The sequence below is a fragment of the Castor canadensis genome, chromosome 12 (genome assembly GCF_047511655.1).
Source record: "Castor canadensis chromosome 12, mCasCan1.hap1v2, whole genome shotgun sequence".
Taxonomy (NCBI): domain Eukaryota; kingdom Metazoa; phylum Chordata; class Mammalia; order Rodentia; family Castoridae; genus Castor; species Castor canadensis.
In genome coordinates this window covers 97,164,306-97,189,428 of record NC_133397.1, presented here as the reverse complement: position 1 = coordinate 97,189,428, position 25,123 = coordinate 97,164,306, and the positions used below count along the sequence as shown (strand labels likewise).

Below are 25,123 nucleotides of genomic sequence, written 5' to 3'. Positions count from 1 at the left end.
CTACATGGACAAGATGTTCATCCTGAACCACTGCATCTTATAACTGCCACTTCCAGCCAAAATGGATGGGTCCAGTCCTTCATTTGGGTCACTCTTCTAATGACCAAAACAATCAGCAAACAGAAACCAGGAATGCTGGCCTTCACTTGAGCAAACTTCTCACTGGCCAAGGCTGAGTACACCTGTCATGTGCCGAGGACCAACATCTGCCCTACCTGGGATTCTGAGGGTCCTGAATTAGCATCTGGCTGTCCAGTCTCAAATTTCTTGGGAGGAACTTACAGCATGTGATGTCTGCCCATGTGCAAGGTAGGAGCACCACTGGGCTGGGACTCCCTGGCTAAGGTACATGGAGTAAAATCAAACCTTGTGAACTCTGACATAAAACTTCATTTTTCCTTTGGCCTCTCTAATGTTTAGGATGGGTCTGTGCCCCATGTGTGGCTGCAGTCAGAGCTAGTCAATGTTCCTACAGAAGCTCCTGGGAAGATGAGTGGGTGAAGACAAAGGTTTCACAATGATGTATTAAGTTCTACCATGGGCTTCAAGAACCTGCTAAAAGTGTCCCAGATAAGACCAGTTCAGAAATGATTGGTGGGTTATCACTCAGACTTGGATTAGCTCTGTAAAATATCAAATAGTATTGCGCATATGTTATGCCTGTCTACACATGCCAAGCACCATGCCAGAATTATGCATGGAAAAGGAAAAAGAATAGTGTATTACAGGTCTGGCCTCAAAAGAACTTACTTGAATAAATAGAGAAAAAATACAAAAAAAAAAATGGAACCAAAAATAACAACCCATCCAACAATTATGGGATGTAAGACATTATATTACAAAATGTTAATTTCACAAATAGTTAAAAAATAGTTAAAGAAGAAAGAAATCAGGGTGAGCTGGTACCTATTTTTTGTTGGAGGTAAAAAACCCCTAAACAATCAGTGTGTGTGTGCATCATACCTTGAGGATCAGATCCCAGTCAGAAAATGCACAGACTCAGACCACAGCAAAGCCAAACAAATGAGAGTGATGTTTCACCCCTCCATGGGGTTTGTCTTATTTCTTTACATTTGTTCATTCGTTTATGCCATCATCAATTGTACTGAAGGGCAAGGGATTGTTGTTGATGATGGGACAGCACACTGCTGAAAAACTTCCTTGCTGAAAACTAGCAAGACAAAAGAAGAAGAAACAAGCACTGGGAGATAGCAAATCCAGCCACTGGAGGAACTGGCAACAGCTTGACAACAGTAGGGAACTCTGCTCACAATGAATAACACCTACAGAGTTCTCTTTCTCCAAATGGTACTTCTAGTAGTGCCTTTAGGATATTGGCAAAGCATTAACACCATGTTTAGAGGCAGAGAATGAAAATAATATTCCCTCTTTATAGAAAATGAAAATATGAGAAACACCATGCCACACAAGCAGGATGGCCCTGAGTCTAGTACACATAGTTGTCATTAGTAACTTCTACTTTTGGGGGGAATTACATTTATTTGGCTCAATAAGCCAAATATTTGTCATTCTGCCACCATTATTTTTTTCTGGGATCTATAAATAGCACCAACAGTTTTCTGCTAAAACAGAGTTAGTTCAACACCCAAATGGAGCCATACATGGTATACAGACACCAAAGATCCTGGGTCTGGGTCAATGCCAGAATTCTCTGCCCGTCCCCCACATTAACCTTCAGTTGAGAATGTCCCCTACTTTCCTCCCCCATCTCTCCTATCACCTAGAATACAGCTTTCATGAGACATACCCAACTGCTCTGGGCCTCCAGTCCCTCAAGGACAAGGGTCTCTGCATCTCAGGAAGGTGACAAGACCAGTCATAGACTACACATCTGATATACAGGAGAAGTGGGTGAGCCTGGTCCAGCTGGGCCTACCTCTGAAGCCCAACCTTGTTGAGGGTTTGGGCTTAATTCTGGTCCTATCCACTGGACTGGGGTTCCTGTCTGATGATTGGTTAGGTGCCCTTAGTCTCAGCATGGGGATGGCTGCTGGAGGGTGACTGTTTACAAACCCGACAGGAGATAAGAATAAGGAGGCAGCGCCTAGACATGGGGCTGTGGTCAGGGCAGCAGGCAGAGGACGTGGGAAGGGCATGAGGAAGAGGCTTGGGTAAGCACAGCCCAGAAAGAGGCAGTCTTGAGGCCAATGGCTCAGTCACTGCTGTGGATATATTGGCAGCTAGTGTGTGGAGAGGGAAGCAAGAGGATTATTTCTAAAGTGCACCAGGAACTGCAGATATTTCTGGAGACACAGTCTGCTTTCTTAGAGAGCTGTTGGTAGTAGCATAGCAAAGGCTGGCTGCAGTTACATTTGCAACTCATGGAGTGTGCCCAGCTAGCCTAGGTAATAACATGGATGCAAAGCACGATGTGTACTCATGGTGCACATTCCTGTTCATTTGAGACCCACTGTGGGTCTAACATCACAACCTTCAGGTCAAGTACAAGCCCCTTGGTATGTTGGCAGGACCCCAATCAGACCCAAAGAGAAGTCACAGCCTCCCTCCCAGCATGTCTGTCTAATTTTCACAGATCAAGTTCAAATGCCTCCTGGGTCTCCAAGAAGGAAGACACTCTGAACTAAATTGTGATTTTTCAGATTCACCAGAGTCATAGAAGGCTTTTGTTCTGTATGTCAGCACTTTCAGAAAGAACTCAATACACAGACAATGAAAGTCTCAGGAAATACCCATTTGGGGACTTCTTGTCTTCCATGCAGTGTATTTCAGAACCAAGGCTTCAGGGTAATGGACACCATGATGTGTGTTGGGCACTATGTAGCACAGCCCTTCCCAGAGAGGGGCAGAAGGAAATCACAAAGCCCCTGCCCAGGCCATTTCAGGCCATGCGTTGCCTTCATTTCTGGAAGAACTGGTCACTGAGCCTCCAGGGCCATCCCAGTGTCCTATCCTTAGAAAAAAAGATGGTGGAAGGAGGTTGTGCCCAGAAGCAGAGGCTCTTGGAGGGGTGGGAATAAAGGGCAGGATGGAAGCACCTTCCTTAAAGCCTCAAGGGAGGAGTACTTTAAAGGAACTTTCTAGTAACCAGACCACAGGAAGGCACAGAGGTGGCAGGCTCACCAGTCTAATTTTTGAATTGTTTGCAGAACCAGAAAAGGCCTACAGAAGATCTAATGGACTTGGTTTCAGGCCTGAGACCAGGCTCACAGTCTGCTTGACAGGCCTTTCACAGAAGGGAGAGCTGATGGGGCTCAACACAGCAGGGCCACTACTTATACCTGATTTGGGGCTCTTTAGAAGATATTTTTTGTTGTCTTTTTCTTTTCTTTTTTGGTGCTAGGGATTGAACCCAGGGCCTTGCATATGCCAGGCAAGCACTATTCCACTGAGCTACATTCCAGGTCAAGACTTTTTTCTTATTTTTGGAGTTGCAGTTAAAAGAAAAAATGTATGAACCTTCAGTGTATACCATTTTATATCTACAACATCTGTGCAACCAGAGTCAAGACCAAGACAAGGGGTCTTTCAGCATTTCAGAATCTCTCTCACTGTCAGAACCCTCAAAGTGACCGTTGCTCTGACAGGAGTTCTGTCTGCTTTTGGGCTTCCACAAAGTGTGTGCTCTTCCATGTATAGCATGAACTCTTTCAAGGATTTGGAAGTTCATCCTTGCTTCCCAATGTAGCAGGTTTTTGTTCATTTTCCCTGCATTTGGAGTCCCACTGTATGGATACACTATGAATTTAGCCATTTCACTACTGATGGGACATTTGAGTTTTTACAATAGGAGGTAATGGTAATAAAGTTTCTATTAACATTCTCATATGTGTCTTTGAGTATTCTTGTAATATTCTTTCAAGGAAAAAATTGCACTGGCTAGAAATGTCTGGGGGCTTGGATTTTTGACTTCTAGACTACATTGTATGCAGTATTCATGCATTAAATTCTTTGATCTTAAATAGCAGGACAGAGAGCAACCATACCACCACCAAAAACTGCAGTAAAAGCAAAAATTCCTAGAAAATGAACTAGGTGTTCAGGGAAATTGTGGAATTGTGGATCTTACAAATAGACTAGTGACTCTATCTGTGTGTGTGTGTGTGTGTGTGTGTGTGTAGGTTGGTTTAGGAGGGTCTCAGAATACCCTGGGCAGCTTATTTAAAGTAAATGTGGTACAGAATATTTGTGGGGGGTGGGGAGGGGAGGAAGAGCTGAGAAATGAGGGTGGAAAAATAGATCAGGACCATATTGCAAAGGGCCTTGAATGCCATGCCAAAGCACAAGGACTTCACCCTGTGGACATAAGGAAATTGCAGATGTTTTTAACAAACATCTACCAGCACCCACATCTCACTAGCTATGTCCCCTCCCAGGTCCTATGCCAGTTCTGAAGCCCTTGTGTGCCAGGTGGGTGGGCAGTCGGGTGTGGGAATCTCTATTCTCTAGTCTGAGCAGAGTCCAGGTCTTTGGTGGCAGATCACATAAGGCAGGAGAATGAAGGGCTAAGTCTAGAGCCATACTGCCTGTGTTCCAACCTGGCTCTGCCAAGTATAATCTGTGGGGCCTGGCACCCTCCAGAGCCTACTGTGCCTCTGTTTGCTCATCTGTGAAGTGGGAACAGTCAATTTTTTCAGATGCCCTAGTGGTAGGGAAGATTAGAAGTACTGAGAAGGTTTTGCACTCAGTCAGTGTTAGCTGAAGTTATTCTTCTGGGATGACCCCCGTGGCTGTAGGATGCAGACCATGCATGGATTTGCACTGACAAATGATGTAGGCCAACACACCCACACAAACAGTCTGTGGCAGACAGAGGTTTCAGATGATCCCATTCAGCAGCTCTCCTAAGGTACCACTAGAAACTGAAGGCTTCCTGGTTACAGGAGAGACAGTGGAAAGACAGACAGGCCTAAAATTAGCCTCAAGTTACCTTTGCTAATGGACTCTTGGTTGGAGCCTCAGCCAGGGACTCTTCTCCTTTGGGTTGAGAGACAAGAGTAGCAGGACTTGAGAGAGTGTCAGAGAAACAAATGGTGGGCACAGGTGTCTAAGAGATAGTGGGGAAGGCTGCACATGCCCTGCCCCGAGTGCCCATGGTGAGGAGATCATAGCAGGGCCTAGGAGGCACCACTCAAAACTGGCCAAGATGAGTGGGCTGGAGGTATGGCTCAAGCAGTAGAGTGCCTCTCATGAAGCCCTGAGTTCAAACCCAAACTTCCCAAAACAAAACAAAGCAACAACAACAAAAAAACCTGGCCAAGGCAATTCTTACACATCAGGATGACCTGAATGGAAGTCACAGCCAGCAACTATGTGATCTTAGGCTTTTGTGGAGACCCTCATTCTACCTTAGAAAGGGGCTCCAAGGTCAGGTCCCTGGTCTGGTGCAGCAAACAATCACAACACAAGAGGCAAGTGAATATATGAGCTTACCTCCACATACAGTAGGGGGAAAATTCCAATCTTGTCTCCCAGCATGCCTTCTGCCCAGTTATCATCCACCCTTCGGATCACAGTCAAAACTTCATCCTGGTGTCCGGAGTCCACCGTGCATACAAGCACACCAAAAATCAAACAAGAGACTGGTTAGTATTGCTGAAGGAAAGGAAACATTCTAAGAAGGGTATATTGTCCATTTAGACTAACATCAAAATAGCCTTCCATCCCATCCAAGACTGACTTTCTCTTTCTCTCTTCCTCCCTCCCTCCCTTTCCTTCTTTCCTCCCTCTCTCCCTTACTCCCTCCTTCCCTCCTCTTTCATTCTTCTCTCTCTCCCTCCCTGACTTCCTCCCTGCCTCCCCCATCTCTAATAGATCCTCATGGAAAAGCTTGACAATTTACAATATAGTTAATGTTTAAAACATACACTACTATTATTTATTTAATGAAATAAAAATCTTTTGAATGAGAATAAATTCAGCTACATATAAAACGTTTTAAGTTTCAGACTCCATCAAAGAACAAACAAAAAATAATCCAATCCAACTACATTTATTTAGTCATGAGTACATAAAGCTTTTAATACCCCTCTTAAATTCTTCGCATATCAGATAATACCAACTAGAAGTGCACGAAATGGAACCAGATGGAAAGAGAAAGGAAAGAGGTGGGAGGAGGAGGGAAGAGGAACTTTCAGGGAAGCTGAGACTGGGACACAGGCCACTGGTGAGGAAGGAAATACTCAGGAGGCTGTCACAAGTGCCAGGAGCTCCAGGGATAAAGGACAGAGTGTGGGGTGAGAGAAAGGCTGAGAAGAGATGGGAACTGGCAAGAGAAGTAACCAGAGACCTTTGGGAGCATGAGATGACACAGCTGCAGCAAGTGCCAGGAGGACAGAGACCACTCAGGAATTCCCTGGGAGGATTTGTACCTACTTAGGGATCTCTGGCTTTCCCACATCTCCCTCCTGGAACCATCCTTCCTTCAAGCAAACATCATGCATTGTAGAACCTCTAACCCCAGGCCTCTGGGCCCAACTTTCCCCCATCAAAACCTCTGCGGCCCTCTTCCTCAAACTTCTGCTAGGAGACCAGCTAGCCCATCTGGGACTCTAATGTGAAAGAGGCTGGTGGTCAAGGGAAGGCTGATGGAGTGATCCCCGTGGATCTGAAGATGTCACCTGCCTTCCCTAGAAGCCAACACAGTGTCACAAGAAGCAGTAAGATGGGATCTGTGGCCTCCCTCAAGGTCAGAAGGAGCTATGTTTCAGTCTGGTTGGTAGACATCATGAGATTGTCCAAGAGGCTACTACACTGGAAGCTAAGGGGCTGCATAGTTTGGGGTATTTATTAAAGGTGAAAGAATGATCAGAGGGAAGCTGGGAACCCCTGCAGATGAAGTTAGATGGGGCTCTGCACTGAGAATGCCATTTTAGGTCTTTCAAACCTTCTTCTGGTGTGAGGGCAGGATGGAGGGTGGGGGTCACCATAGTGATCCTTCATTGTCCCTGTCTTTACTCTCAGCTCCCCAACTTTCAGAAATACCAAACAAGATGATATACATCTTTAGAATCTGATCATGCCCTGCATAAAGATGGAAAACAGGACATATTGTGGTGGTCCAATAAAATTACCATAGAGCTGAAAAACTCCTGTCACCTTGTGACTTTGTACCCATCTTAACTTCAATGCAATGCATTCTTCACATGTTTGTAGTAAAGCTGGGGTAAATACATCTATTACACACCAGTCACAGCTATGTAAATCATACTTGATAACAGTGACTATGTCATTGTTTTACATATTCACTACTATGCTTTTTATCATTATTATACAGTATGCTCTTTCTACTTAAGACAAAAGTTTACTGCAAACAGTATGCCATGTTACATAGACAACAGCTTCGTATCTTGTGTTTACTACATGTTTTGATGGCAACACTTTTCTCTAGTGTTTGATTTAATCCTTGTCACCATGACACTAGGAGCACAATGCTATGCCACATATATGTACCTTATACCATAGGCATATAGGAGGCTATGTCATCAAGCTTTGGATGAGTACACTCTATGATATTCACACAATGAAATCACCTAACAAAACATTTACCCACTTTTCAGATATATCCCTGTTATTAAGTGACACATGATTATATCTCTTCTTCCAATTAATATTATTGGCTGTAAAAATACAACAGGCACTCTAAGGCAATCAAACCAATTCATATGGGTTAGGCACTAATTCCTGAGGCTCCAAGATGGCATTCTGCAATGCTTTCTTCCAGAAGATGATCAGCAGTGATAGTGCATGGCCTTTTCTACTAACCACTAGGGCCAAAGTAGAAGTCTGATATGAGGGTGCTCATGAACTCTGTGCCTTATTCACCCACAAGTTCTAAGCAGGAGGAGTCCAAACCCAGGGAAGAGCCCAGCTCAGATCAGTCAAAGATGGTATCTAAGACTTTTCTGACCATACAGTAGGAAAGGTAATTCAACGTTTCCCTCACACCAGAGATTTGCAACAACAAAATATCACAACAAGAAGAAATTTAACTTTGTAAAATTAAAAATTAAAAAATAAGTCAGGTGTGGTGGCGTATACTTGTAATCCCAGCACTCAGGAAGTGGAGGCAGGAGGACCATGAATAGGAGGCCAGCCTGGGCTGGCCCTTATATGTTTCCCTCAGATGTGGAAGCTAGACCTAAAAGGTAAATGTGTATGTGTGTGTGTATATATAATGTGACTGAAATAGTGGGCTTGTTTGAGGGGACTAGTGGGAGGTAGAAGAGGAAAACAGAATGATAGAGAGTGAATAATGATGAAATACTTGCATCTATGCATGAGGGTGGCATAATGAAATGCACTGAAAGCTGCTGAGTGATAGGGAATCAGGGCAACATAGAAAGAGTATGTAATAGAAGAGGTTAATCTGATTAAAGTATAATGCATGCATGTGTGAAATACTGTGACAAAATCCATTTGAACACTTAATACACACTTAAAAAATGAAGGACCGGAATGTAAAACTCATGGAAGGGTTAATGGAGAGGATAAAGGAGAGTGAGTATGGTCAATATACTCAGTATATTTGTATGAAAATAGGACAATGAAACCTGCTGAAATTGTTTTAACAGGGGGAGGGGAGATGAGGGAGAAAATGAAGGGGGAAAATCTAATCTAGATACATTGTAAGCACACATGGAAATGTCACAATAAAACACCCCTGGACAACTAATATATGCTAGTAAAAATGTAAATAAAAACTTAAGTACAAGTCATTTCTTTTTAGATTGTAAGTATTAAACATACTGTTAAAAAATTAAAAAGAAGAAAATACCAGATTAATTTTGGTAAAAAGTATCAAGATAGCCATACTATTATCTAATGTTCTTAAAATTAGAATCAAGTAAAAGAAAGAAGAATAAATATTGTAAAGAGGAGTATACAATTTTCTTCCTAAAAAAGAGTAGCATCTAAATATTAGAGTAAGAATTTGAGAAAGACTGTCAATTTAAAAATAAATTCATAAATCATTGGCTTTCCCATATACCACTATTAATCAGAAAATGTAATTAAAATCAGCTAACCATAAAAAATTAGTTCTACATATATGCCAAAATAAATTCCATAATAATTAAAGATATGTTAGGAAAAATCTCGACTATCCAAGAAAAAATATGAATAGATCCTTAACCTGATCTGGAAAAGGTATCTCAAAGTATGATAATAAAGATATGGGTGAAGAAAACTAACAAAAAAGTTAAACTACAAAAATTCTTGCAGAGCACTATTCACAATAGCCAAGTTATGGAAACAGCCAAGATGCCCCACTACTGATGAATGGATCAAGAAAATGTGGTATCTATACACATTGGAATTTTATGCAGCCATGAAGAAGAACGAAATGTTATCATTCGCTGGTAAATGGATGGAACTGGAGAACATTCTGAGTGAGGTTAGCCTGGCCCAAAAGACCAAAAATCGTATGTTCTCCCTCATATGTGGACATTAGATCAAGGACAAACACAACAAGGGGATTGGACTCTGAGCACATGATAAAAGCGAGAGCACACAAGGGAGGGGTGAGGATAGGTAAGACACCTTAAAAATTAGCTAGCATTTGTTGCCCTTAACGCAGAGAAACTAAAGCAGATACCTTAAAAGCAACTGAGGCCAATAGGAGAAGGGGACCAGGAACTAGAGAAAAGGTTAGATCAAAAAGAATTAACCTAGAAGGTAACACACACGCACAGGAAATTAATGTGAGTCAACTCCCTGTACAGCTATCCTTATCTCAACTAGCAAAAACCCTTGTTCCTTCCTATTATTGCTTATACTCTCTCTTCAACAAAATTAGAGATAAGGGCAAAAGGGGGTGGGGGCAGGGGGGAGAAATGACTCAAGCATTGTATGCACATATGAATAATAAAACAATAAAAAAATTCTTGCAGAATATGACAGCATATAAAGGCTTCATATCCTTAATATAAAAATAAGACTTAAAATGACAGTGGCAACAAAATTTATTTTCTTTAAATACTATTAAAAGGAAAAATAGGCTAGGGGCAAAAATCAGGGTACTCACAAAAGAAAAGCAAATCACCACTAAACACATTTTAAAATGTTATACCTGTGAGAAATCCAAAGAAATATAATATTAAATAGCAGATTTTTTTTCCTGTCAAATTACCATGGATGAATACAAACATGGCTCACAGTATGGCCAGTGGGCAGGAAATAGGCACCTTCTCATTTTGAGTGGAGATGTAAATTTAGGGAAGATGGTTTGGTGAATTCTATCAACTTTGGAAGCCCATAATATCCTCTAACCTGAACAGGCCATGTCTAGAAACTTTAGTCTAAGAAAATCCAGTGTGAACTGAAACTTAGCTCTGAGAATGCTCATTTCAAATATTTGTTAAACTAGAGAAAAACCAGAGTCAAATGCTCAGCAAAAAGAGATTGCTTAAATCAATTATGGCACTGTCCACTCAGTGAAATACACTCAACCATCCAAAATGATATAGGAGAGAAATAATTAAATTAAAAGGAAAATATCCATATTAAATATAAAACACAAATCTTAGAACTGCTTTATAGTTTTTCAGTTCAGTACCCCACCAATAATATGTTTCTCATATAGCCTTCCAGAAGCACATGGGTATTTTCCACATGTACGTACATATACTAGCATGCACCACATACGTACACTCACATACATGAGATACAAATGGTAGAACACTCACTGCACTGTTCTGTACCTTTCTTTTTTTCCTGATGCTTGTTCAATGACTGAGCATGAAGATCTCCCTCTCTTTTAACAGCTTCGTAGTAACATGCCATAACATTAATGCACCATAATTTATTTAGTGAACTTGATAGTTATTTTTAGACAAGATCAGGTGTGTTCAGGATGGTATGGCCATAGACAATAGTTATTTTTAAATTAAAACATAATATACAAACTCATTTGCACAGCATCTATTAAGTGAACTTATCGTTCTTAATTTTACAAATATAACCCTAGTTTAAATATTTAAAAATTTCACCTAGAAACTATGAAATATTTATGCTAAAACTTCTGGGAGAGGGAAGGGGTAGAGTGCTTTTATTTAAAATTTTTGTGTGTTCATTTTTATTTTCCAAACATTCTATAATAAGTATCAATCAGTTTCATGATAGAATTGCTTCACAAACCAGAAAACAAATATAGGAAGAAAACAAAAAATTTTTCTCCTGTTTCTGGATGAGATTCTACAATTTCATTTAACTTTGAAATATTTAAGAAAGTTCAAAATCAAATATCAAAAGGATATTTTGCTTTTACAAAGAAAAAAACAGATATGTACAAAATCTAATAGTGGAAGGGATGATTACACGGGAGAAGTACAGCCAAGGGTCGATCTGGTCAGTGGATCAAAAACCTTAATATAAGGCCTAAAACTTTTAAAGTAGTGCAGGAAAGAGTATGTAAAACCCTGGAGCATATAGGTATAGGTAATAACTTCCTAAACAGAACTCAAATGGTTCAGCAACTACGAGAAAAGATTGACAAATGGGACTACATGAAACTAAAAAGCTTCTGCACAGTAAAGGAAATGGTCACCAGAAGGAAGAGGCACCCAACAGAATGAGAGAAAATCTTTGCTAACTATACATCTGACAAGGGATTAAAATAACCAGAACTCAAAAAACTAAACTCCCAAAGAATCAATGACCAAATGAAGAAATGGGCAAATGAACTGAACAGAGCTTTTTCAAAGGAAGTAAAAATGGCTGGAAAACACATGAAGAAATGTTCAACATCCCTGGCCATAAAGGAAATACTAATCAAAACTATATTAAGATTCCACTTCACTCCTATTAGAATAGTTACCATCAAGAACACAAACAACAAATGATAGCAGGATTTGGGGGAAAAAGAAATCCTCATACATTGTTGGTGAGAATGTAAATTAATACAACCACTGTGGAAAACAGTATGAAGACTCCTCAAAAGACTAAGAATAGAACTACATTATGATCCAGTAATTGGCATATTCCCAAAAGTATTGTTCCCAAAGGAATTCCCAAAGCATAATCCCAAAGGAATGTAAGTCAGGTTACAATAAAGACATTGCACACCCATGTTTCTTGCAGTATTATTCAGAATAGCCAAGCTATGGAAACAGCCCAGATGCCTTACAATTGATGAATGGATTTAAAAATGTGGTATTTATATACAATGGAATTTTATTCAGCCACAAAGAAGAATGAAATTTTATCATTTGCAAAATGGATGGCTCTGGAGAACATCATCTTAAGAGAAGATAGCCAGGTTCAGAAAGACAATAGTTGCATGTTTTCACTCATATGTGGAAGACAGATCCAATACAAACACAGATATTATCATATATACATAGAAATATATTCAGAGCATGTTTCTAAAAGTAGGACTAATAGAGGAGACTAAGGGAGGAGGAAAGGAAGAAAACAATGATATAAAGTGAGTAATGATGAAATACATCACATCTGTATAGAAACAAAATACAACAAAACACACTGAAAACTAATAATACAGGGTAGGGAAAAGGGAGAAAGAGTAGTAGTAGAGGAGGTTAGACTGATTTAAGCACAGTATATTTACAGGTAAAACATCGAGGCAAAAAAAAAATCACCACTGAACAACAAAAGACAGGAATATAAAACAGGTCATGTTAAGAGTAGGGTACTAGTAGGAAAGGGAGGGTAAAGGAGGGTGAATGAATTTGATTACTTTCTATTCATGTACAATATGGGACATTGAAATCTGTTGAAGTTATTTTAAGGAGAATGGGGTAGGAGGGAGAATAATAGAGGGGATGAACCAAACCAGGGCATAATATATGTATATATGGAAATATCACAATGAAACCCCCTGTACAACTATCATATACTAATAAAAATGTTAAAAAAAAAAAGGTCGGGACAGTGAACACAAGCAAAAACATTCCATTTGACAGGCAATTATAAATTCCTGCAGTTAGGTTAAAAATAAATAACATAAATGTCCCTTGATATGAAGAAAGATGAAATTAAAGAGCACATGGGTTTGACCAGGACTTTTAGTTAAATACACTTTCCACACTAATAATCATTATGATCTGTTTGTACATGATGTGTTAACATATACAGCGTTCAATAAAAGGAAAAAGTCAGTTGGTGACTTCAGCTTTCCAATCTAGCACCTACAAAGCTGAAAGTCACTACTTAATAACATGTAAAGTCACATCTTAATAACATGTAGAGAAGCTGAAAACATTTAAGTAACAATAATGCTTCATAGATCTGTAAGTGATCTGAAGTCACAGGCCAATTTCTGCCCCCAACACTTAGACCACCAGGTGCCTACAGGAAATCACAACTTCCATGGGGCAGGGAAACCAGGATGGGGTGAGAAGCCACTGGAGGCTCAGCAGGCATGAACCTGAGAGGGGCAATCTCTGGGGACCTACCCTTTGTGAGTTTTAGCTCAGGGTAGTCTACTAGGTCCTCATATCCATCTCTCTGCTTACATTGCTCATCTGTTTCCGCATGCTGTCTACTTTATCCATGACAGCCATAGCATCTTAATCACAATTGCTCTCAATTCCCAGTCTATTAATTCCAACAAATAGATGAATCTATTGTTATAACTGGATATGTTAACGCTCTTGTTTCAGAAATGAAGTGATCAAAAAGGCAGAAAATCAGTAAGGACATTGTTAAACTCAAGAGTACCATCAATCAACTGGCTATAATTGACATCTATAAAATATGTCATACAACAAAGCTCATTATACCTTCTTTTCAAGCTCACAAGACAGTGACATTCAGGGCCATAAAATATATCTTGACAAATTTAAAAGAATAGAAACCATACAATATCTACTCTCAGACCACAATGGAATTCAAAGATAGTTGGAGAATCCCCAAATACTTAGACTTAACAACATACTTCTAAGTAACACTTAGATTAAAAACGAAATCTCAAGAAAATTTTAAATGTTTTTAATTAAATGAAAATGAAAACAAAACATAGAAAATTTATGGGGTGCAGTGAAATCAATGCTAAGAGGAAAATTTAAAGCATGTATCAGAAAAGAAGAAAGTTCTAAAATCAATGATTTCAGCTTCTTCTTTAAGACCATGGGTGGTGGGTGGTAGAGAACAAATTAAGTAAGCAGAAGAAAGGAAATATTAAAAATTAGGGCAGTAATCAATGGAAAATATCAATAAAACCAAAAGTAAATTCTTTGAGAAGATCAATAAAATCCATAAGCTTCTAGTCAGGCTAAGAAAAAAGGAGACAGGACACAAATTACTGATATCAGAAACAAAAGGGGGATGTCACTACATGTTCCCTGGACATTAGCAGTATAATCAATGACTATTGAACAACTCTGTGTCCACAAATTTGGTAACCCAGATAAAATAGAATAATTTCTTGAAAGATACACCCTGTCAAAACTCAGAAAACAAGAAATAGATCTCTATTGATTAAAGAAGTAGAATTAATAATTAATAAACCTTTAACAGAGAGCACCAGGCCCAAATGTGTTCACTGGTGAATTCAATATACATTTAAAGGAAGGAGTTACACCGATTCTCTGTAATCTCTTCTAGAAGATAGAAGTAGAGTGAATACTTCTTAATTCATTCTATGAGGCCACTATTACTCTAACATCAAAACCAGACAAAAAAAAAACTACAAGAAAGAAAACTACAGACCAATATATCTAATGAACATAGATGTAAATATCCTCAATAATATTAATAAATCAAGTCCAGCAAGTTATAAAAAGAATATATGCCATGACCAAGTGGGTTTTATCCCAAGTATGCAAAACTGACTGAATATTCAAAAATCAATTAATGCAATTCATCAAATCCATGGATCAAAAAAAAGAAGAAACCACATTCTCATGTCAATAAACGCAGGAAAAATATTTGACAAAATGCAACACCAGTTCATGATAAAAACTTAGGCAAACTAGAAATAGAAGGGAACTTCCTCAACTTGACAATATACTTAAGAATCTATAGCTAGCATCATCTTTTTTACTTTTTTGTAATAGTGAAGATTTAATCCAATATCCCCTACACATGCTTGGCAGCTAACATCATCTTAATGGTGAGAAATGTTTAGATCAGGGACAACACGTCCTCTCTCACCATTGCTTTTCAACATCATACTGAAAATCCTAGCTAATGCAATAAGAAAAGGAAATAAAGGTGTACAGATTGGGAAGGAGGAAATAAAACTGTTTTGTTAGCAGATGACATAATTGTCTATGTAGAAAAGCTGACAGATTCAACCAAAAATCCCCATCTGGGGAAATAATAAGTGATAATTGCTTTCCTATACACCAGTAATGCCAAGTGGAATTTAAAATAAAAAACACAATACTATGCTTACATTAACATCCCCCAAAATGAAATACTTGGGTACAGGTCTAACAAAATATGTGTAAGATCTATACAAAGAAAACTACAAAACTCTGAAGAACAAATTCAAAGAACTAAGTAAATTCAAATTTATGGATTATCAAAATGTCAGATTTTCCACAACTTGATCTGTACTTTCAATGTAATCCCCATCAAAATATCAGCAGGTTACTTTATGAAAAAAAAATGATGCTAAAGTTCATAAGGAGAGGCAAAAAGTCTCAGAATAGGCAACGCGGTATTGAGGGAGAACTACAAACTGATAATAAAGCTACAGTAAAGACATTGTGGTCGTGGTGAAAGAAGAGACAGATCAAGGAAATGAAACAGAGTACCCTGAAAAACCTACATTAATATAGTCAATCTTTGATATCAGACTGAGAAAAGGTGCTCTTAACAAATGCTGGACATCATGATGCAAAAAAAAAAAGGAAATTTATACACAGACTTAAATCTTTCACAAAACCTAAAGAAAAATGGATCACAAAACTAATGTAAAATGCAAAACTATAAAACTCATAGAAGACAATGTAAGAGAAAATTGAGATGGCCTTGGAGTTGGCAATGACTTTTAGTATACAAGACCAAAGGCACAATCCATGAAAGAAAGACCTGCTAAGCTAGACCTCATTAAAATTAATACCTTGTGCTCTGCAATAGATGCTATCAAGAGAGTAAGAGAACAGGCCACAGATTGTGAGAAAATTTTTACCAAAAGACACTACAATAAAGAACTATCACTCAAAATATACAAAGTACTCTTAAAATCAACAATAAGAAAACAATCTGACTTAAAATATGTCAAAGACTTTAATAGACACTTCATCAAAATTTACGGATGGTAAATAAAAATATGAAAATATGCTCCATATAGTACATCATCAGAGAAAAGCAAATTAAAACAATGATGGAATAATACTGCATGCTGATCTATATGGTGAAAATCTAGACTTGATCAATTCTGAATGGTGAAAATCTAGAACACTGACAACAGCCACTTTGCAAGATAGTTTGGTGGTATGCTGCAAAACTAAACATACTCTTACATATAATCCACAAATTGCACTCCTTGGTATCTACCCCAAAGGAGATAAAAATTTATGTTCACATAAAACCCTGCACATTGATATTTAAAGCAGCTTGGTTCATAATTGCCAAAACTTAAAAGCAACCAAGATGTCTGTGTTAGTTAGCTGTATGTTGCTGTGATAAATACTTAAGAGTACAACTTAAAAGAAAGAGAGGTTTATTTTGGCTCATGATATCAGAGTGGGGAAGGTGTGGTGTGGCAGCACAGCTCATACCATGGTGGAGTGAAGGCGGGATATAAGGAAAGAAAGGAGAGAGGGAGAAAGGGAGGGAGGGAGAGAGAGAAAAAGAGGGAGAGAGGGAGAGAGAGAGAAAGAGAGAGAGAGAGAGAGAGAGAGAGAGAGAGAGAGAGAGAGAGAGAGAGAGAGAGAGAAAGATGCCTAGATGTCTATGCTAGTGGTAGATTTTCTCCTTTTTCCCATCTGGGCCCTGAGCCTATGGGATGGTGTCACTACTGTTTAGGCTGGTCTTCCCCCCTTAGACAATTATCTCTAGAAATGTCCTAACAGAACACCCAGAGATGCACTTTACTTATCTCCTAGGCAGCTCTCAAACCAATCAAGTTGACAATCAAGATTAACCATCACAATGTCCTTCAATAAATGTTAAAATTGTTGTGGAAAAATAAAAGATTAGTAGTTGAAAAGGGTTGGCAGGAAGGGAGGGTTAAACAGGTGGAGTATAGGATTTTTAGGGCAATGAAAATACTCTGCATAATATAATGGTGGATATGTGTCATTATACATTTGTCCAAACTCAAAATATGTAACACCAAGAATGAACTCTTATATAAACAAATGACCACTGGGTGATAATGTCAAGACAGGCTTATTAATGGTCAGAAATGTACCCCTCTGATGATTAATGTTGATAATGAAGGATGCTGTGCATGTAGGGGCAGAGGGTACATGGAAATCTCTGTACCTTCTGATCCATTTTGCTGTGAACCTAAAACTGCTGTGAAAAGTCAAATCTATTTTTAAAAACAGCAAGTAACACTATGAGCAATGAACACACTACAGTACCCAACAACATAGATACATAGCTCACAAATTAATACTGGAAACAGAGTTGTGCACAAAAATATATCATGTTTGATTTCATTTATTCGAAGTTCAACAAACACAACTAATCCATGAGGTTAGCAGATGTGGGAAGACAGAGGGAGAGGGATGGTGATGGATGGAATTACCAGGTTCATGCTAATTCTTTTTGTCATAATCATCAAGCTACATAATTATGATTAGTGGACTTTTGGTATATTATACTATACTAAGATGAAAAGGTTTGTTGATTTTACCCCTGAAAAAAGGTAATAGTCAAATGACCCAAGCCTTGTATGCATATATGAATAATAAAGTAAAAATAAAAAATAAAAAAATAAAAAAAAGGTAATAGTCCACTCAGTGTGGATAAGTCACAGAATCCCTTGAGTCCTAATATGTCCCCAAAGGGGCAACTCATACTAAGGAAGCTGGCAATTACATCAACATCTGGAACCAAGTCACACAAAATCAGGGAAGGAGGTGGGAGCCCTGAGCTTTGGAAATGATCTGTAAGGGGCCATGATTCTGTCTTTGAGCTCTGGCATCATTATCACGCTGAAGAGCTGGACTTATCCTGGGTCATATGGGAGGGTAAGATTTGCACCAAGGGCTACAAGTTACTGAGAATCAGACTTGACTCAAAAGATAGACACTACTTTGTCGACCGAGGAATTTGTCATCAACTCCTAGTGTTAAAAGGGCAAACTTGTGCCTCAATACACACAAGCATCCTTTAAGTGCTAAGTCCAGACAGAGGCCTTAAGGTTTAGGAGGAAAAATGATTTCTTTTCAAAGAGGTGTGGGAAGGCCTCTTGTAGAGAGATGATTGACATGCAGTATACTGTACATATAGTAAAACCTCACCCCAATGCACCAAGTGGGATCCAAAATCAACTTGTGCCACATAGTAACATGTGTTACTGTGAGGTCAGTGACTGAACAGGTGAAACCTGCATGGCTCCATCTGACTAGGTAATGGCCTGGCAGCATCTGTGGCAAGTGCTGGACCCTCAAGGTAATGGCAGGATCCAAAATGCTCCAATTCATTTTACACCCATTTCTTGTTTGGACCGAGTTGAGAAAACAGTGAGTACAAGGAGCCAGCCATTCTCTATACATAAAAACAAGTAACTTAATCTTCATATGAATGTTAGAAAAGTTTCCATAGCTCTGGCTCCAATGGAAACTCATACAATGGGGACAACCTGCAAAGAGGAATGCTTCAGTGCTGGTACTCACTCTAGCATGTTAGGGCTATTGGTATGAAATCTGGTGTGCTCTGGAATTAATAATGATTCCTTTAGTGCTCCCCCCATCCAGGACCAGAAAAAACAGTGTCTAATTTTCATGGGTGGGTCACGTCAGGTCTCTGATTTGTTGCCATGCTTCAAAAACCTGGAGCCCGTGCTTTCAGAAGAACAAGGAAGAAGGAAATACTATTCTTTCTGCAGGCTCTCTGGTATATAGAGAAATACCACCTCCTCAAAACACTAAATGGGCTTCATATTATGAAGATGGTAAGGTTTGACTGCAAGTTGTCAGGTATTGTCTTATGGATGAGGGTGCTCCTGAGATGTTCCCTCACCCTCTCCTGATAGGTGCACACCCCCAATATGGTAACTTCCAATGGCCATGAACAGAGCCATGCTGGGGAACATGCAGGAATAACACCAATGCACTTAGCCTCTATAGAACTGTGCCAAATAGCTCAGAATGGTAAACATTTTCAAGAATGAGCCAGGTAGTAAACATTTCAGGATTCACAGGCCAAATACTCAACTCTGCTGTTGAAGCCCGACGACACCTCAATACATAAATGGCATATAGCTATGTGCCAGTAAAACTATTTTTAAAAAAATGGGTGGCAGGCAGGATTGGCCAATGCATCCTAGTTTACCAGTCCTAGATGTAGATGTGAAAATTAAAACAAACTAGACACCACAGACATCAGGGTAGTCAGATAAGGCAGGCATGTTTTGGGGATAACATAGCAGCATTCAAGAATTTTATGAATGAAATTTGTTTCTACAGCATCATTTCCCTTTCAGATGCAAAACTCAACTTCATTTACAGGTTTCATGTCAAGTACTCATTACTCACTGTGGGCCAATAGACTTCCATATGCTGTTTTCCCTATTCCCTGATATTTCTGAGTTTTGAGAATACACCAAATGCCATTGCCATATGGCCATGGATCTCTTTGCCATTCAGGTAGTCTCTGGGTAGTCCTAAATGATTCTGAGTTTGGGTCATGAACATAAAATTGTTATTAAAAAAGAAAAACTATATGATCTTTCTCTCCAAAGCTTAGTGGATAGGTAAGATATCTGAGAAGGACTCAGGTGACATGTTGGCTCCACCACAGATAAGGGGCTTTTAAATTACATTTTAATTCATTTACCTGCCTCCTCTAACATCTGTATATTCATTCCCAGCTGGGGAAAAGGAAAGCTAAAAACACAGATAGGCTGTGCAACAGCAGCTAAGGGTCAGAGTGCATATGCTCAACCTTCCAGGCCGGCAGAACACACTGCCCTTAGACACCACGTCACAGGTACAGCATGATAAATGTCATGGTTCATATCAAACTTCTGAGGGCTCAGCTTGAAATGCTATGATTGCTGAAACTCTGAAGAGTCTCTTCAGCAGCTCCTTCATCGCCAGGAGGCCATAAGAGCTCCCTGTCTCCTTTCTCTCCTACAGTCAAGAGGCTTCCAAGAAGCAGGAAAAAACCAGACATCAGAGATATTGGACTCTCTTTAGCCTCATGGGGCTGCCTTGAGCACAAGCTACTATTTTACCCCACCCCCACCAGCAGCCTGACTGCATCCCAGTCCTTCCATGGGTAGCCCACTAGAGATAGAGTACTCAAACCACTGTTTCACAGAAAGAAGGGGAAATTAAAAATGGAAAAGCTCAGAACCCTTTTGTTGCATTAAATGACATAGAAGTATGCCTCTGATAGCAGCTGCCATTTGTACAGAGTCATTAGCTGCCACTGACCTCCACAGAGCTGGCTGGCCCTTTAGCTTCTATCCTGGTCCTTCTGGGGCCTCACAGCTCTGACTTGTCAGACAGCTTAGTTCACCCATCCTGATTCCAGAGGCTTCCAGTGGCCTGAACTACTTAAAGTGATGCAGAGCCAGACCTCTCAGGGGGTCTCAAACCACATGATGGGCCCTGGGAAGAGGGGAAAGGTTAGAAGTCCAAGGTTACATCTTCCCCTCTAATGCTTGGAGTTCCAACCACTACTCACACACTCATTTGTCCACCAATGGGTCATGGGCACTTGTCTATGGGACTCCATGGTGCTTACCTCACTACCATGGCACTGAGATGGCTCTTGGAACACAGCCCAGTGTTGACACATCTATAGAGGGAATGAATGGACCAAGGAGACAAGAAGAAAAGAAATGAAAAGTCCCAATAGCAAAGCCAACTTCCCCCCATCCCAGGTCAGACAGAGCACATTCAGCTTCACTATTAGATATGTCTCCAATGTCCCTGCAGGTGTCCTTCATTGTCCTGTGCTGGGGATGGGCAGTAAGCACTTATGACCTACCCCCAGGGAGATACCTCATCTCAGGAGGAAAAAGGTGTGGTACCAAGATGGAGTCCTGAGCATGGGGGCTCCATCACAAGGGGTATAGCATCCCTTCAGCAGTGCCTAATGAGGAAGAGGCCTGTGCTGCAAATAGGCCAGTAACCAGGCTGTTAGGAGGAGAGGCATGGGGAAGTAGGGGAGGGAGGCAGTGGCCTGCTGGAGAGAGAATCAGCCAGGAGGCCAGCATGACAGGGTGTGGGGTGAGCCCTGGGCAGTGAAAAGAGGCCTGTAAGAGCATGGTGCTGGGCCAAGTGAGACTTTGGAGGAAGTGAGGACTTTGTTATTGACTAGAAGGGAGATGAGAAGCCATTGATGGGTTCTGAGCAGAGGCACTGGGTGCCACAGCTTTGAAGTTGCCCAATCCACCCAAGGAGAACAGGCTGGGTGCTTGCAAGGACTAGTTTCAGGGCAGGGCCAGAGTGCATGGTGTGTTGGGGATTAGGAAAAACAGCTCATGTTCTGCATTTGTCGTATCTCTTGACAAAGCTTCAGATGTAGCCCATGCTTTGCCTGCAAACAAAAACCACTGTCTGTCCAGAATCCCATGTTGATGTCAAAAGATAGGGCTAGGCAAGAAGAGGACATTCTGAAGCAGTGGCTGAGGCTGCCTTGTTCACTCCTGTGTCCTTCTCCCCAGTCAAGCCCTTTATTGGTAAAGGCACTATCAGCATATAGAACAGGCCACAGGGCAGCTCCCAAGCCTAATGGGAAGAATCTACCAGGCAAGAAATTCAGGTATGAAAGCTGGGCCCCTTTAGTGTCTCTGGTAATATTTCTAGGTAAGTAGCCAAGCAGGGTGCTGCTCAGTAGGGAGGAGAGAGTGATTAGGAAGCTTTGGCTCTTCTTAGACTCATAATGCTTTCAGCCAAGGCAACAGAAAGAGCATAAAGCAGAAGCTCTTGAGTATTCCTAGTTCCAAAAGCATTCAGAGTCCTGCTCAGGAGGAAGCAAAAATGGTGGCCCAGGTGGGTAGCCCAGGCAAGTGGCTGTGCTGGTGGTGTGGCAGTGACCTCAATATAAGGAGCTGACTATTTCATGCCCTAGGAAGACCTCTCCATTTTGGGCTACCAGAAAGTCAGAGGACAGCAGAGTAACCCTGGAAATCTTCAGCTTTCCATGTGTATGTGGCTCATGGGAATATGTTACACTCCCATAAGCATTCTGGGCTAACCTAAGTGAAACGTACCTGTATGACTTTTCCTGAACTGGAAGAAAGAGAATGACAGACATCAAACATTCATGGGAATACATATTGTCAGTTCTGTTCTACAAATGCCTCTGCTCATACAATCCCAAAATTAACTCCATTTTATAGCAAAAAAAAAAAAAGAGTCTTAAAGTCTAAGTAAATGTTCCAGAGTCACGATATGACAAAGAAAAGTGATTTGAATCCCTGTTTGGCTCTAGAGCCCAACCTGCCTGCATTTGATTTTCACCCAAGTCTGTCCCTGAGTGGGAAGAGCATTGTCTAGGATTCATGGTGAGTTGATTCACAAAAAAGAGCACTAAATTTTTGAGAAGTGATTAAAAATCCAACACATGACCTTAAGCAGGTCATGTGGAAGGATCTTATAGCGACACCAACAGAATACAAGTTTGAGTAGTTCAGGACAACTCACGGTAGTGTTTATAAAAGGTGTTCTGCCAACTGAAAGCAAAGCTTGGTCCCTGGTGAATTGGGAGTGGGAAACGTGAGCTTGAGATGAGGATCAGAACACAGCAGCATTCACCACATCTGGCAGCTCTCCTACATGGCACCACATTGAGGACTCCAGTCAGCATGGCAAGCCTCAAAGCCCCATGCAGTTGAGTGAGACAGTGATTCTGTGATCGGCTAAGCACTCTGAGAAAACATTGCAGACTTTGAGGATTCCCAGGTGTTGCACAGTGAATTCACAAGGGCAGCCCAGGACCTTTATAGCAAATACAGCTCCTTGGCACAATGATATCTAAGCCTCTTGAAGTGAGAGTTGCATATTAGGGACCAAGAAACATTTGCTGGGTTCCATAGTTGAATAAAAATAAAGAAAATAAGGAGTAAGCCACCAAAAAAATGAATGGAATTCATCCTCCGCTCTCATATGCCCAGCCCTAAGCTCAGAGCTTTACTTAGATCATGCAGTTGTCAATCCCAAAGTGTAGGCACTGGTTTCCTGATCTGAAGAGGAGTTGCTCTGGACTAGCAAGGTTAAGTGTCTTTCTAAAACACAGCCATAATCAGGCCCCCATCCGTTCAAGGTATCCTGCTAAGCCCAGTTTGCCTGTGGACTCAGAGGCCTAGGTGTGGAAACTGTGGGAGCTCCTCAGACCTAGTGGCAGGGCTGAAGCATGATGCCCTTCTTGCCTTTAGTCTTTGTATTTGCACATGCCCAGCTTTTTGGAGAAGGAATATTGAGGAGTAATAAAACATGCTTTCTCTTAAATGAAACAAAAGACAGGTTTTAGAATGACTTTAATTAATGCTGCTTTAAGAGGAATATTCAAAAGCCAACTTTGAAGGTAAAAATCTAGCTTTGATCCACCTGCTTCATGACTCTTTAAATGCCACCACAATGGCACTGTCCTTGGTTTGTGTAAACCTTTCTGTCCCTGCAGATTCCAGAACAGAACACATCTAAATGGTAAACATGGTCCCTGGAGATGCACTTACTGGTACAACCCAGGGATGCTGAGGCGCAAATGTCACTGGTCACCTAGGGTGTGAAGTAGGTAGAGGCAGGTGGGATGGCAGCCTTATGAATCTCAGTGATGCTCTAGGCTCTGCCAAAAGTCTTGCAAGAAGCAGCCATGGATCCAAGATGCTACCTGTGTTCTCCGGAACCTGAATTTGGAGACCTTTAGAAGTGAGAGATGTAGGAAAAGCAGGATAGAGGTGGGGTGGCTGTCTGCTCTTCCACCTTCATGCTATGGAGGTCAGAGGACCAAGTACGGATGACAGAAAGGAGACATGTAAGATGGCAGTTATCATTGTACAAATTTCTTTAGGAATCACACCCAGGGGACTCTTGTTCTCCACAAGAGGCCACAAGAACCTACAGGATTAAAAAAAACAAAGAAAGTTCTTGAACAAAGATCCAGGAATAGGATACTTCCTGCTGGGTCCCTGTGAGAACAGCCACCACCTTTTATAACAGAAGAGTCTGTACCCTATCACAGCTGGTGCCTCTATACCTGGGTCTCAATTCCAGGTCACCTTCCAGAGAGCTCTGTATACCCACATATACCTCAGAGACACTGAGGCCCACAAGGCCACATACCCCAGAATGACTCCAAGCCAAACAGGGCTCTAATTTGTCCCCTGAGGACTAATTTAACACATCTTTTGAAATATCTAATATTAGTTCCATCACTGACTCTTTTGGAGCTCTCCTTCTGTGCCTAATCTTTCTCTTGGGTGATCCAGTGGAGCTCACCACCCTCTGAAGCTGTACGTTACACACTTACTTCTCAGGTTTACATAGTGCCAGTGTTCCCCCTCCCCAGACTACAGGCTCGAGGGGCGCAGAAAGCCTGCCTGGCCATAAACATAGCACAGAGCCCAGCATGAGGTAGAGCCAGTACATTTTTTTTTTTTTGGCAGTATGGGGGTTTGTACTCAGGGCAAGGTACTTGCTAGGCAGGCACTCTACTACTTGAGCTGGCATCCCAAGTCCTAGCCCTATACATTTTTGTGGAATAAATAGCATGTGCCCATTTTTCCTCTCCTACAGAAGGCCCTGGTCTTCATGTGAAGTTCAGTGCCCCAGGGCGAGGCCAACAGAAAGAAGGTCATGGTAGTGGCAGGCAAGACAGGCTGTGCTTCTGCAGATAGACGCTGGACCTCTCTGCAAGCTTCCAGGGCTCTGTGTGCTTCCCAGTAATTTCTCTAGTGAGGCCCCTAGAGGAGGGCCTTGGTCTTGGTTGTTTCTGTCACTACAATTAGCTGAGCATGGAACCTATCTCCTTAGCAAGTTCCCAACTAGATCCTAAGATGTCACAAGTGGCAGCACAGAGTATCTGTGGACCCCAGGAAGGTCTCCTC

The 25,123-nt window shown here is 40.9% G+C and overlaps 1 protein-coding gene across 5 annotated transcripts in view; it reads right to left on the bottom strand.

Moving 5' to 3' along the window:
- Sh3rf3 (SH3 domain containing ring finger 3) overlaps positions 1 to 25,123 on the bottom strand; it is a 385,180-nt gene that overhangs the window by 109,805 nt on the left and 250,252 nt on the right. For all 5 annotated transcript variants that reach the window (XM_074050559.1, XM_074050561.1, XM_074050560.1 and 2 more), the window contains one exon: positions 5,413 to 5,508. In XM_074050559.1, the coding sequence (XP_073906660.1) occupies positions 5,413 to 5,508 (96 nt within the window). The remainder of the gene's footprint in view (positions 1 to 5,412; positions 5,509 to 25,123) is intronic.